The 12,391-nt window shown below is 39.8% G+C and overlaps 1 protein-coding gene across 1 annotated transcript; it reads left to right on the forward strand.

Annotated features, from left to right (window-relative positions):
• Nucleotides 1-7,162: 7,162 nt before the first annotated feature.
• NPVF (neuropeptide VF precursor) lies at nt 7,163-10,440 on the forward strand. Its single transcript, XM_076332324.1, has 3 exons — nt 7,163-7,303; nt 9,114-9,486; nt 10,379-10,440. The coding sequence occupies exons 1-3, from the start codon at nt 7,163-7,165 to the stop codon at nt 10,384-10,386; spliced, it is 522 nt and encodes a 173-aa protein (XP_076188439.1). The 3' UTR covers nt 10,387-10,440.
• Nucleotides 10,441-12,391: the final 1,951 nt, after the last annotated feature.

The raw sequence follows: 12,391 nt of genomic DNA on the forward strand, positions 1-12,391 counted from the left end.
TTATTTGGTAAACAGCAATGGGAGCTGGCAGGAGCTGGCAGGCCTCTGGAGCTGGCAAGGAGCAGCAGGCTGCCTCTCGGTGGCCCAGTTTGCCAGAGGTGAGCACAGCCCTGATCCTGACGCAGGAAGATGTGTGCCTGAAACGAGGCAGAAGTCCACCCCACCCCTCCCTATGCTCATGGTGGTGGGATGGGGACCTTTTGAGCTAGGATCGTCAATTATTATTTCTATGCAAGCAACAAAAATAACTCCCAGTTGTGGACCATGGCCCTAGTGTGTTGGCTGTGCTGCTTCACATTCCCTGTCACTTTTCCACAATGTAAAGAGATGTTACAGGCCTCATGGCTAACACTCAGCTCAAGGTTAAGTGATGGCACAGTCAGGTCCTTCACCACCATATGCAAAGTTCAGTACTTCCCAGTGAAATGCTACTTCCCATTCCAGGATACTGTCTAATGTCACTGTCATAAAACAGCAAGGATGAAAAGAACATATTTTTCTCTCCCCTCTTCCCTTTAAAAAGCTACATTAAGGAAAAAATGAGAGAGAGAAGTTTTATTTCAAATAAGCTGGACCTGCTTCTCCAGCTTTGTCAGTAAAATGCTTGCAGCCTCTTTCTCCCTCCAAGAAACATAGATATTTTCTTTTAATTTTTTTCCTCTCCTAAATTGCTTACATTTTTTCCTAAAGTGAAAATCAGACCCTGCAACCCACAATTCAGCTAATAAATAGGGTAATCTTCACGGTCCTCAGTGTTTGTATACAAGGCATAAGGGAACTATTAAATGAGCACAATATTTCTAGAAAAACATTCTGAAAAAGGGGAGAACAAGGAATGAAGGCATCTATATCCATAACTAACACAGGTTCCAAGCTGAAAAAGGGAAGGGAGAACATGGAATAAAGAATCTATTAAGAGTCCCTTGGTTAACAGTTAACTTGAATAAAAGCTGGTAATGATTTTTTAAAGTCCTGAAAGAGTTTTTAAGACATAATTTAATGTTGTATTTTTTTTCTCATGCACTCTCCATTGCTGCTTGTGGACCCTAGATTTAATCAGATTTCTCATTCTTCTAAGACTTTATGAAGTCTTTCTTGATTTGCAGCCAACCAAAGCACTTTTAATAATGTATGGTAAAAGGGTTTAATTTTTAATAGACAAGAATGGGCTAGAGCTGCTACACACTGTAGTAGATTGCTAAGTACAGTATTATACTCTGCAGAGCAGTTAGTACAAAAGAAGAATGTATTTATATCCCAAATGTTATTGAAAACATGTTTATTTTATTACTAACACGAATGTATAATTGAAGAACCTGTCTAATCCGGAATTATTGTTCACACCTTATTTACCGAGAAGATAGTCATTTTCAGCTTGTTGCCATAATAACTCAAGGCTCTTGTTGTTTTCTGTCTCTCATGCTGTTCTGCTGCTCCAAAAGCTCAAAGAAAAAAAACCAAACCTATTAAAATGTGAAGTTACACATTCATATCCTGGATTTAGCTAATCAAGGGGGAAAATATCTTCTAACACTGGAGACTGATTCATAGGGGTTAACCTTAAAATATGATTATTTGTACCTTGATATTTGCATGCATTTGTCCTTTTTTTACTACTACCCAGCTAACAGGAAAGCCCAAAGCTACATGTAGATGAAAATCTGGTTTAAAACTGAAGGTCTGATTCTGCAAATCAGAGGGGGCTGTTTCACAAAGGTGGTTTTTCCTTACCAAGCTATAGTACACAAAAAAGGGGGCTTTCATAATAGAGTAAATTCCCCTATTCTTCTGCAAAATCCCAAAAGCTGAGCTAATGCCTCATTAATAAAGATAGAAATTATCGCTATGCCCACAGTAATTGTACAGATGTTGAGGTTTTATACCTGTGGTATTTCAGCAGAGTCATTTCTGATTTAGGATTGGTTTCCTAAAGAAATGAAGCAAATCTGTTTCTCTGTGCATAAGTGTGTGCCTGTCAGTCACCCTTGATAACTTTCAAGTCTAGAAGCCAAGTTCAGTTGAATTTGGCAGGCAGAAGTCTCGCTGAAATTCCACTTCATGATAACAGGCATGGCAAGAGAGGATAGACACGCTGCTCACGCAGGGATCCTACAGTAAGGTTAATCCTTACTGGACCTCAGAGAATAGACACTGTCATTTACTCTTCAATCACAAAGTCATGGGAAACCAAGCTTCACTGGTTCCCCTGATCACGGAAATATTTACTGTCACTATGAGAGGGACACTAGGCCTACATACATATACAATGTCAGGATACTGGGTGCAGTGGAGGTATGACTGTCTGCTTTGAGCCATATATATTCCGGGCAAATACACCTTAGATTGTGCACCAGAACTGAAGCACAACACAGCAAAGCCCGCACAACACACTGCATGCCATAGGAATGGGTGAAAAATGAACAGAATTGCTTGCCAATGAAAAAAATTATACATTTTTAAATCTTCTTACTTCAAAATGAGCCATAGAATAGGTCATATAATACATAATGGCAAAATGAATATATTATGAATGATTTATCATTATGGAAATGCACATATGCTTATTGGTGGCATGAGTCATATAACATGCAATTTTCACACAATATGTTGTTAATAATGAATAAGGATTTATCAGTATATTCTTATATAAAGAAAGAGAAATATTAAAACGTGTTCTTTCACTGGAATCAAATAACTTACTGTGGATTGAGTTGCTTATGAAATTGAGCTACTCTTGCCATTACTACTAATTACGTTTTAATGTCAAATTTTTAAAGTAGATATACATCAAGTCACTGCAGTAACTCATCACAGATCAGATCCACCTTACTGTTGTACCACTAAGCCAAAATAAATGCTCTTTCCTGTGCCTGCCTACACTAAATGAAAAGAAAAAAAGCAGCAAGCGCTACCTTGTCCTAGTTTGTAGCATGCACCTGCAGGAAAACTTTAAATTTGGCCCTGCCTGTGAGACTTGTTTCACATGTAGATGGGAGGGCTCGCTCTTATTTAACTGGGGAATTTTCAAAACAGAAGTTCAATTATGGTCAAGTCCTCTGAATAGCTTGGCTGACAAGTGAGGTGAGATAGCAAGATAAAACAAGTGTGGGACAAGAGGCTAGGAACTCAAAAGTTGTTTTCAACAATACTCAGAGCCCCCTCCCCTCCATATGCCTTAATCAGACCCTTTGTGGATCAAGCTGGAGCAACTCAAGAACAGACAGCCCTCTTCTCCAACGCTGTTTGTTGCCACCAACAAATATGTCTTCCCTCCGCAAATAAATAATTTTAATAGATCATGCCAGGATGCCTCAGCTGCCTCAGTTTGAAGTCAGCTAGGCCAGCTTATGCCACTACTGAACGTGGTCTAAACACCGCAGAATTTGCAGCCACATTGATGAACAGTGCTCACATTATCCATTCTGGTACTTGAGCGCTAGGGTCTGACAAGTCCTTCCTCAGGAAAGATAATGAACAATCATTGTAACTGCTTGACTTGAAATTTCCAAAGAGTTCCTGCTCTAGAGCCATCAAAAGCAAATTAATCCGTAAGAAAGTACAAGGGTGTACAACTCTGACTGCCTGGCATGCAAAACACCTGAAAACTTCACTTTATGTTGATTAGAAAATCAACATTCATAGGAGACAAACTGAATGTCAAGAAAGCCTGATGCAGCATAGACAACAGCAATACATTTTCCTCTTCTGTCTAGGGAAAACAGAATTTGTATTTGTGCCAAACAATGCAGGAGAGTTTTTGTATCTTGCCAATTCCATTTAATTTAGAAAGCAAATATCTTCACACAGTTAATTGAAAGACCATTGATCAAGAGAGGTTCATAAACCAGCAGGTAGGTAAAAGGAAAGCCCAGTGGTAAATGACCACATGTTAGATAGATATTAGTGCATGAATTGCATTCATTATTGTCTTTATTGTTACCATAAAGAAAAGGAACTTGGAAAATCCATCTGTTCCCACAGATGGAAGCCCCCTGACATGAGGCTCCAGAGAGCCAGGAACCCGCACTCAGCCTTCAGTGAAAAGAGACAATTGCTGCCCCTGACCTGCCAGAGCACTAAGAGGACATGGGCTCCTTTTAGAGGTCTTCTCCATTGACATCCTCCTTTTACTCCCTCTGTTTTCCAAAGGATTTGACCCAGATTTGCAAATACTAAAATTTTGATATCCCCAAAACTCCATTTCCCTGCCAAGAATATTTATTATTTTCAAAAAAAAAAAAAGAAAAGTCACCTACTCTGAGAGGAGAGCTAATACCAAGGCACTCTGAGGACTGATGATGCTTTCTTACTTCCTACACACATTTGTTTATGTATGCACATACAACCACTCTTCATGAATCATTACTGGTCCAGTATCTTTTCCCTCCCCATCTACCACATCCCACTCTAAAACAACATCTTGTAGAACAGTCTCAGAGAATGCAAAGGGGAAGCATTGTCTCTTGAGACTATGCAGAACTGCGTTTATTCCCATCATACTTCACTTTTTCCAGCAGTTTTCTGAAGGAAGCGCCAGATCTTTGAACCCAACCTTTTCTGCTGTCAGCCAGGGCCAGAAGGATTACACACAGCAAAGAAACAAAGAGCAAATGCATGTAAATAGTGTCTACAACAACAAGGGAAAGCAGCACACAAAAGCCAGTGACCAATTAAAATGCATTCTTTTCTCACAGGGGCTCCTAATTAGCTCACTAATACCATTCTCATCTTTTTTAACAATTTAATGGTCGTCTGTCACATAAAAAACAGGCAGAATCTTTCACACCCTCTCCACCTGAGGAAGCTCACCTGAGAGAAACTGTTCCCTTTTCACTTCCAGCTCTGTCAATGGGATTTCCCTCTCCCCTGGGAAGGCAGGCATTTCCCCACACACACTGTGCCAGGCAGGTTCACCTCAGATACCAGTAGCAAGCCACCTGGATAGACATGCCCCCCCCCCAGCTCTCCCCACAGAGCTGTGCTTCCAGATGTTACCTCTACATCTGGCTCCCAGGCCAGCACTCTCATCTGGTTGACCCCTTAGTCTCAGCCCCACCCCCTTAGCTCAGCTGGCATGGCAAACCAATACTCTGGTATCCAAAAGTCTAGTGGCCCTTATCTTGGGCATGGGATTACTCCTGATATCTAAACTCATCCCCCAGAGTTCAGAGACCTCATGGCAGAAAATCCAGCACCCCTCTGATGCAGGTACACCATTTATGTGGAATGAATACGGGGAATGATGGCAGGTGGGCAGGCACTGAAGCCGGGCTAAAAGAGCAGTATTTCACAGGAGTTACCAGGCAAGATCATACACACTGCCCATCTAGTCCACTGTTTGCCAGAGGGTTCACTAGAAAGTATGAGAGTCTGGTAGTAGGCATTGTGCAACATCTCCCCAGCCCTGTCATGTCATCCTCTCCTCAAGAAGGCTTCAAATTCCCTCTAAAATTACTCTTGTCACCTTCAAGGAGGACACCCCCAACACACTGTCCTCCTACCCTAGATGATCCCCAGTAATTAGAGGAGTTGGGGGAGAGAGTTGGGTGAGACAGGGACCATACATCTATGGGGAATGGGGACAAGATGGTCCAAGCTTGGAGAACGGGGGCTTGCTGCTCCTCCTGCTATTGGATAAGGACTAAATTGTAGGAGAGGGAAAGAAGAAGTTGTTATTTCTCCTAAGGAGATCATTCATTGGAATTTATTTTTCTTCTTTTTTCACTTTAAGTGGCTCTAGTAAACAACTTAGGTGATAGGTTTAGTGTTTCCTGTTATCTTGGTCAAGTTAGAGGTACAGTCATGTCAGAGCGGTTTCCAACATACGACCTGTGGTTCTCATGAGTCCGAAAGGAGGTCTGAGTATCTTGTTAGTTCTAATACAAAACCGCTTAAGGCCTCCAGGATCTCAGTTTCAGAGAATCTAAGGCAGAAATGATTCCATGCATGCCACACAACTTTAAACCCATAAAAACAGCCACCTTAATTCTAAAATGAGGTTATTTGCAAATCCTTCAGCTCCACAGCGCAGTAAACACAGTAACATGCTGTCAACAGATGAACAGTCCATGCTGCCCACAGCATAGAACATGTTCTTTTGGGACAACTTTGCCAGTGCCGTGATGGAATGGACATTTTACAACCCCGGTGTTGAATTGCAAAAGAACTTGTCTAGAGCCCAGTTTTCCAGTATGAGTGTTTGCCACGTGCAATCAGATTGCTCCTTATGTAGCAGATTTTAAGTATTAACATATGAGATTTAGGCAATCATTTCACGAATTTAAGAATAACAAATGGAAGAACAACACAATATGCTTTTTTATGGCAGTCTGGCTCACCAGCCTATCTAGCAACCAATTCAGTGTGTGCTTTAAGGACACATTTAGTGTGCAGCCTGTATCCCCTTCTGGGACAGAACACGCACAGGCAGTCCAGTGCTTTCACCACGTGCAGCAAAGTGGCAGATGCCTTTTTAAAAACTGCTGTTGGAAATGTGGCCTTAAGAATATAGATCTAACATAATCTTCGAAATTTCTAAAAACTTCACTGATGGGCAGGGTTTTAAAAGCATGATCCTAATTAAGTCTGAACACAAATTAACATGTTCAATTTAGAGCATAGACACTATGTACGTCAATAGATCTCATTGATGCATAACATCTCTTATGACCTGATCAACCACTTCAATAGACAGCACTTGATTTCAATGGGCCAAATGTCCCTAGTTGTACATAACTATAAACAAGCATTATATGGTCCAAAAGGACCATTTAAGCAGAAGAATCCTTCTGAGGACACTGATACAAAAGAAAGAAACAAGGTGTTTTTGTCTACTAGTGATGGAACATTGTCGCTGTTGTAAGTCCCTAATGTTATGGCTCTCAAATTTAGCTAATTAAGACATATTTCACCAGAAGAAAATATTTGTAAAGTCAGCGTGTCCCTAACAAGAAGCTATATTGGTTAAAAAGGTTCACAAAAGAAATTCCCAACATTCTTCAAATATATTCAAATTACTTCCCTAATTAATATTAAGAATTGAAGCTTTTGAGACTGATGTCATAGGGAACAAAATCTTTTTGTTTTCTGATCATATAAAATGATGGCAGTTTTCTTTTCTGTACAGATTCTGAGCTCTCTAAGTACGCTTAATTTGAGAAAAATGAAAATAATTTCAACCAAGGAGTTTATTCTATTTGCTTTAGCTACAGTGGTCTTTCTAACATCGAATAGTATCTGCCTAGATGAACCGATGAAGTCTAGTCTGCAGAGCAGAGAAGATGATGATGATAAATATTACGAGGTAAGATCTGTATTACTATGACATTATTTGGGGGAACGGTGGGTCAGATCCTGAGCACTTTGAATTTTTTGGCAAAGGCTCTCCTAACCTCATTGCATGGTATTCAGCATTACAGCACTAGCAGTATGAAAAAGGCTTGTTGAAAGAATTTTCAGGAAATTCATTTGCTCAGACACACATACTGTGCAAATCAATTCATGTTTCAATTTTCTCTCAATACAGCCTTGCGATCAGGTTGAGACTTTTTCTGAAATGTTTCTTACTTACACAGTGGGGCCTCAGTTAACATTCCTGTCAGGCATTTTATGCACATAATATAACAGATACATTATTAATCCAAAATTAATAAAGGCATGCTTGTAATACTCAAAGAATAATGATAAACAGAGAACATTATAAATCTAATATAGTTAATGGTCTTAAAATTCTACTCTGGAAATTGACTATAAAAATATCTTTGCAGGGTTGCACATTTATTATGTCTCAATAGATGCCAAATCAAATTTGCACAGTTCATCTGTATTATTTTTCTTGTCTGCCCTGCAAATACTCCCTGGGAAATAAGAGCCATCCTCTCTTTTGAGTCATCATTATTGGTGTAATAAAGATCCTTCAAACCAAAATACAACTTTAATTATGCTAGTGAAATCCTCCTGTCTTCAGCTAACTGTCTTATATACTTCAGAAGGGGTGTGCAGGTGCAATCAGAGGGATCGTTTATTTAATATTTTAATCATGGAGTATGATTAAAAGTATGATTTTAATCATGGAGTATGATACTTCCCAGTAGCTGGAGAAGCTCCTGGGAAAGTCACCAAATGGGGATAAGGAACTGAAATTAGGATTAGTATCATTTCTGTCTTCAACTGAAATTAAAAAATGTATTTGTACATATTTGCTGTTAAGGCTTGGAAACTTATATTTGTCGCAAAAATAAGTGATTTTCAATATGCCTAGGGAAGGAACACTGCTATATAGGAAAGGGTCATGCTGATATAGCTATTTTTCAGGCAACAGCTGCCCTTTACGTCAAGAGACAGGTAATATGCTAGGCCCAGTTCTTCAACGTCTGCCAGCATAGACACAGAAAGTAGATTTTGTGCTGGTTGCACAAAAATTAGGAGCCCAGGAGCTCCTAATGCATCTTGTGTACTAGTGGAGGACTAAAGCAACTTAAAGCTCAGGGCAATCTCTATGCAGCAAGGCCACAACAGGCATGATGTGGACTTCACCCACTTTCCATTCATTTCCTTGGCTGTTAGCCCAGCAGGATATTGGGTCAAAAGCATCCACCCAGTCCTTAGGAAGAAATGAGCTACACCTTCAGGTAGCTTGGCCCGTCCTCCTGTTCATCCAGACCAGATGAGTAAGAGTCTGGGTCTGTGTCAAGTCACTAAATAGTTAGCATTTTCCCCTCCAGACAGCTTCAGTTGGTGATATTAGCAAATACGGACCTGACAATGACTCCTGTCCACACTTAACTGATGGCACAGGTACTGACACCTATGCCCAGAAATATTTCCGATTGACACCATTTGAACAGTTGTGGACACTGATAAGGAGATGTGCTCTTGTGGTCAGTGTACGGAAAAGGTAAGCAGGACAATGTCTGCATATGAAGTAATCCACGTGAAGTAGCTCACACTACAATGGAGTTTAGTAAATACAGCTAAAAAGCATTAGATATCAAAAAAAGAGTGTTACCCAGCAGCTTTCTAATGACATATGAAAATGAATGCTTTGTGTGATTGGTAGCTGGACTAATGACCTATAAAATGATAGCATCCTTTTTTAAATCATTTTTCTTTAGATTAAAGATAATATCTTGGAAGAAAAGCAGAGGAGTCTCAATTTTGAAGAAATGAAAGACTGGGGATCAAAAAATATCATTAAAATGAACCCTCCTACCGTAAACAAGATGCCAAATTCAGTTGCTAATTTACCTCTCAGGTTTGGAAGAAATTATCCAGAAGAAAGAAGCATTAAACCAATTGCTAATTTGCCTCTGAGATTTGGAAGAGCTTTTGGAGAGAATGTACCTAGGCACGCTCCAAAGGTATCACACAGGCTTGGGAGATCTCCACTTGTTAAAAGTTCCAGTCAATCACTTCTCAATTTGCCACAGAGATTTGGGAAGTCACTGTCCGTCAATCTGTCTCAAGATGTTCAGGAATCTGAACCAGGTAATACTATGCAAGCATTCAAGCCATATATTAAAATGCATATTAAATCAGGTTAGTGATGATCAAATACAACCAGTCTTCCTCAAGGGATATTCCCTAAGCATTTCAATATGAGTCCAATTTGCCTAAAGAAAGATTTGCAGTTCATCAAATTAAAAATTCTCATCACAAGAACTAAAGAATCTCTTTATGAAATCTTTTCTAATGAGAAGATGCCAAATAGCCAAAGCCGAAAATGTTCATATGACAAGATTAGGTTTGACAACACTTTTTTAGATCAGGTTTCATTTTGAAAAGGTTAAAGCTTTGGTGAAAAAGGTTCAGAATCATTAAAATATCCCATTTCAGCACTATAACATGACCAAACAAAACTACCTAAAAATTACTCTTCCATTTTCTAAATTTATGCAAATTAGAGTTAAAAAAAAAGACAAAATTCCAAGCTGAATTGCAGCATTTTGAAAATGCTGGTTTTTTTCTCATCCAAACCTATTTTTTTTTCAGATTGTCTTACTGAGACAATGTTTGAGATTTTGATTTTTCATTCCAAGTTAAGATGAAAAATTTTTTTTGACATCTCAGAAATTTTTTCAGGATACGAAAAATATTTCCTGCCCATTACTAAGAATAATTTAAACCAGCTCTTCAATAACAGTCCTTCTTATCCTATCTGCTGCTTTATCTGAACTGTCCATTTGTCTTGGAACCAAGTTTCAGTTGGCTATCCCTAACTTATATCTGACACATGCGTAAAGTAGACGTTCAGGCCAGGAAAGATAACTGATATATCAGAAGCCAAGACTCTCTCTTATTTAATTTGTTTCCTTTTGTTCCTTTCTCACTGTCTCACCTGATTATAACAGATTATGTTTTATTTGTCTGATATTTTTAGGGATATGAATTCTAACAGTTACGTTAATACTGGAATGAAATAATGAAGACAGAAACTGAAAGACTTGGAAAAGCTGCAACGTGTTTTCAAAACTAAAGGTCATGAAAAGGAAATATATGAGAACTGAAATGCAAACCTATCTTCATGTTATGAATAATGTATTTATTCTGTACAAACACTTGATGTACAAGGCAATGATAATTGTTGTAGTTTACTTCAGTGGCAGTGTAGTATAAATTTTATTTACTTCTGTGCGACATGTCCTGTGGGTTGTAAAACCTAATTTCAGAACAATGGCTGTATAATTGAAAGCATTTTAAGTAAAATTAAAAGAAGCATAGTATGAATAATGAAGCATGGTACAAATAAAAAGAAACCTATGATATGAATAACAAACAGAAGCAGGATCAAAACCACTGGTACCCTTTGTGTCATATGCAGCTAAAGAAAATCAAGTAAAATGTAGAGAAAGCACTTTTCCTGTTGTTTATGAGTCATGTTAGATATAAATCTGAAAGGCGACTTGTCAAGAATTTGCCGCAAATAAAACCTAGCTTCTTGGACCCCCACAGAGGAATAACATCTAACCAAAATCATATTGTAATGCAATTATCTTGGGTTTTATATCTGAGATAATGCCCTCCCTAATGTCCTACAAGATCTGCCCTGTGGGTGTCCTGATTCCTCTGTTAATGTGAATGATATTACAGCTACCAGATACACACGCGGAAGGGGCTACTTCATTATAAGCCCATATTTCCATTTCATATTTCTTATGAAAACCGTTCCCTTCTAAGTGGAATATTGTGTGTTTAGGCTTCCTCCAAAACTGAGTTTTTAGTAAGCTTTGAAGAGAAGCTGAATTCTCACCAGTTACAGGGAAAACAAATCTGGTGGACTACAGGATCTAAGGGATTCTTTCTTCTGGCCCTCAGATGCTGCATTACCTTGACACCAGGTCTGGCCAATGGTGGGGCTAGGCATCCCCCAAAAACCACACCACATGTACATACACACACTATACAGCCACAGCTGACTACCAACAGACAAGAGAGCAGCAACGTTACAGTCTCCACATACACACCAACAAGACTCACATAAACATACAAATGGGCTGATCCTCTTCTCACTCACAGGCTAATCAGACTGAAAGCTTGCTAGCAGATCTCCCACCCAAACACACGCAAACAGGTCCCTCCAGTAGCTGTTCCAGACTGGTGGTCTCTCCAGCAGCTGGCTCTCAGACCCTTGGTCCCTCCACTGTCCCAACCCGTGGTCTCTCTGGTAGCTGGCTCCCACACCTCTTCTCCTGCTCACCAGTTATTCCAGCTTTAAATTCATATTCGAATCACACACACAGACAGGTCCCTTCATCAGCAGCTGTTAGATGCTCAGTCTGTTCAATAGCTGGTATCCAGACAGTCTCTCCAGTTGCTAGCCCTCAGACCTGCATGTCCCTTCGACCCGCAGTCTCTATCTCCAGTTGCTGGCACTCAGACCACTCGCTCTACTCACCAGCTAGACTGGCTTGAAATTTGCCAGCAGATCATACACACGCACATGCACACACAATAGAGAGCACACTCACATAGGAAAACATTCAATTACTGAGTTTAACAAGAAGATAGGACACACTGTGATGATCAGGCACAGGGCATAGCCTGACAGCATACTGACAGCGGCTTGACTGCATGCAGCCGACCTCATTTATCCCCCATCTTCTCCGTTTTTCCATGCTTGCTCTTCCCCCATCTATCTTGATCCCTTGCTTTGACTGTGTTTGGCTCTCCCCTAAACATCCCAAAATAAGTTCAGCACTTTCCCACATCCCTTAAAACACCCCATAATAAGTTTTATGTGATCTTACAAGCCCTCTCAAATATCCCATTGTGAGTTTGCTCTTTCCCATGAGATCCCTGATAACCAGTTACAGAGCTCTGGCTGAACCTCCTCAAGGTGTCGAGTGGTTCCTTTAAGGTCCCATCAATCAGTGATCTAAGTGTTCTGCTCTTT

This window comes from Aptenodytes patagonicus, chromosome 2 (genome assembly GCF_965638725.1).
Source record: "Aptenodytes patagonicus chromosome 2, bAptPat1.pri.cur, whole genome shotgun sequence".
NCBI lineage: Eukaryota > Metazoa > Chordata > Aves > Sphenisciformes > Spheniscidae > Aptenodytes > Aptenodytes patagonicus.

Excerpts from the sequence above, each read along its gene's own strand:
- NPVF (XM_076332324.1), top strand. The coding sequence starts at position 7,163 with ATGAAAATAATTTCAACCAAGGAGTTTATTCTATTTGCTTTAGCTACA. Across the intron at positions 7,304-9,113 it reads ATGATGATAAATATTACGAG|ATTAAAGATAATATCTTGGA; the intron begins GTAAGATCTGTA and ends ATTTTTCTTTAG.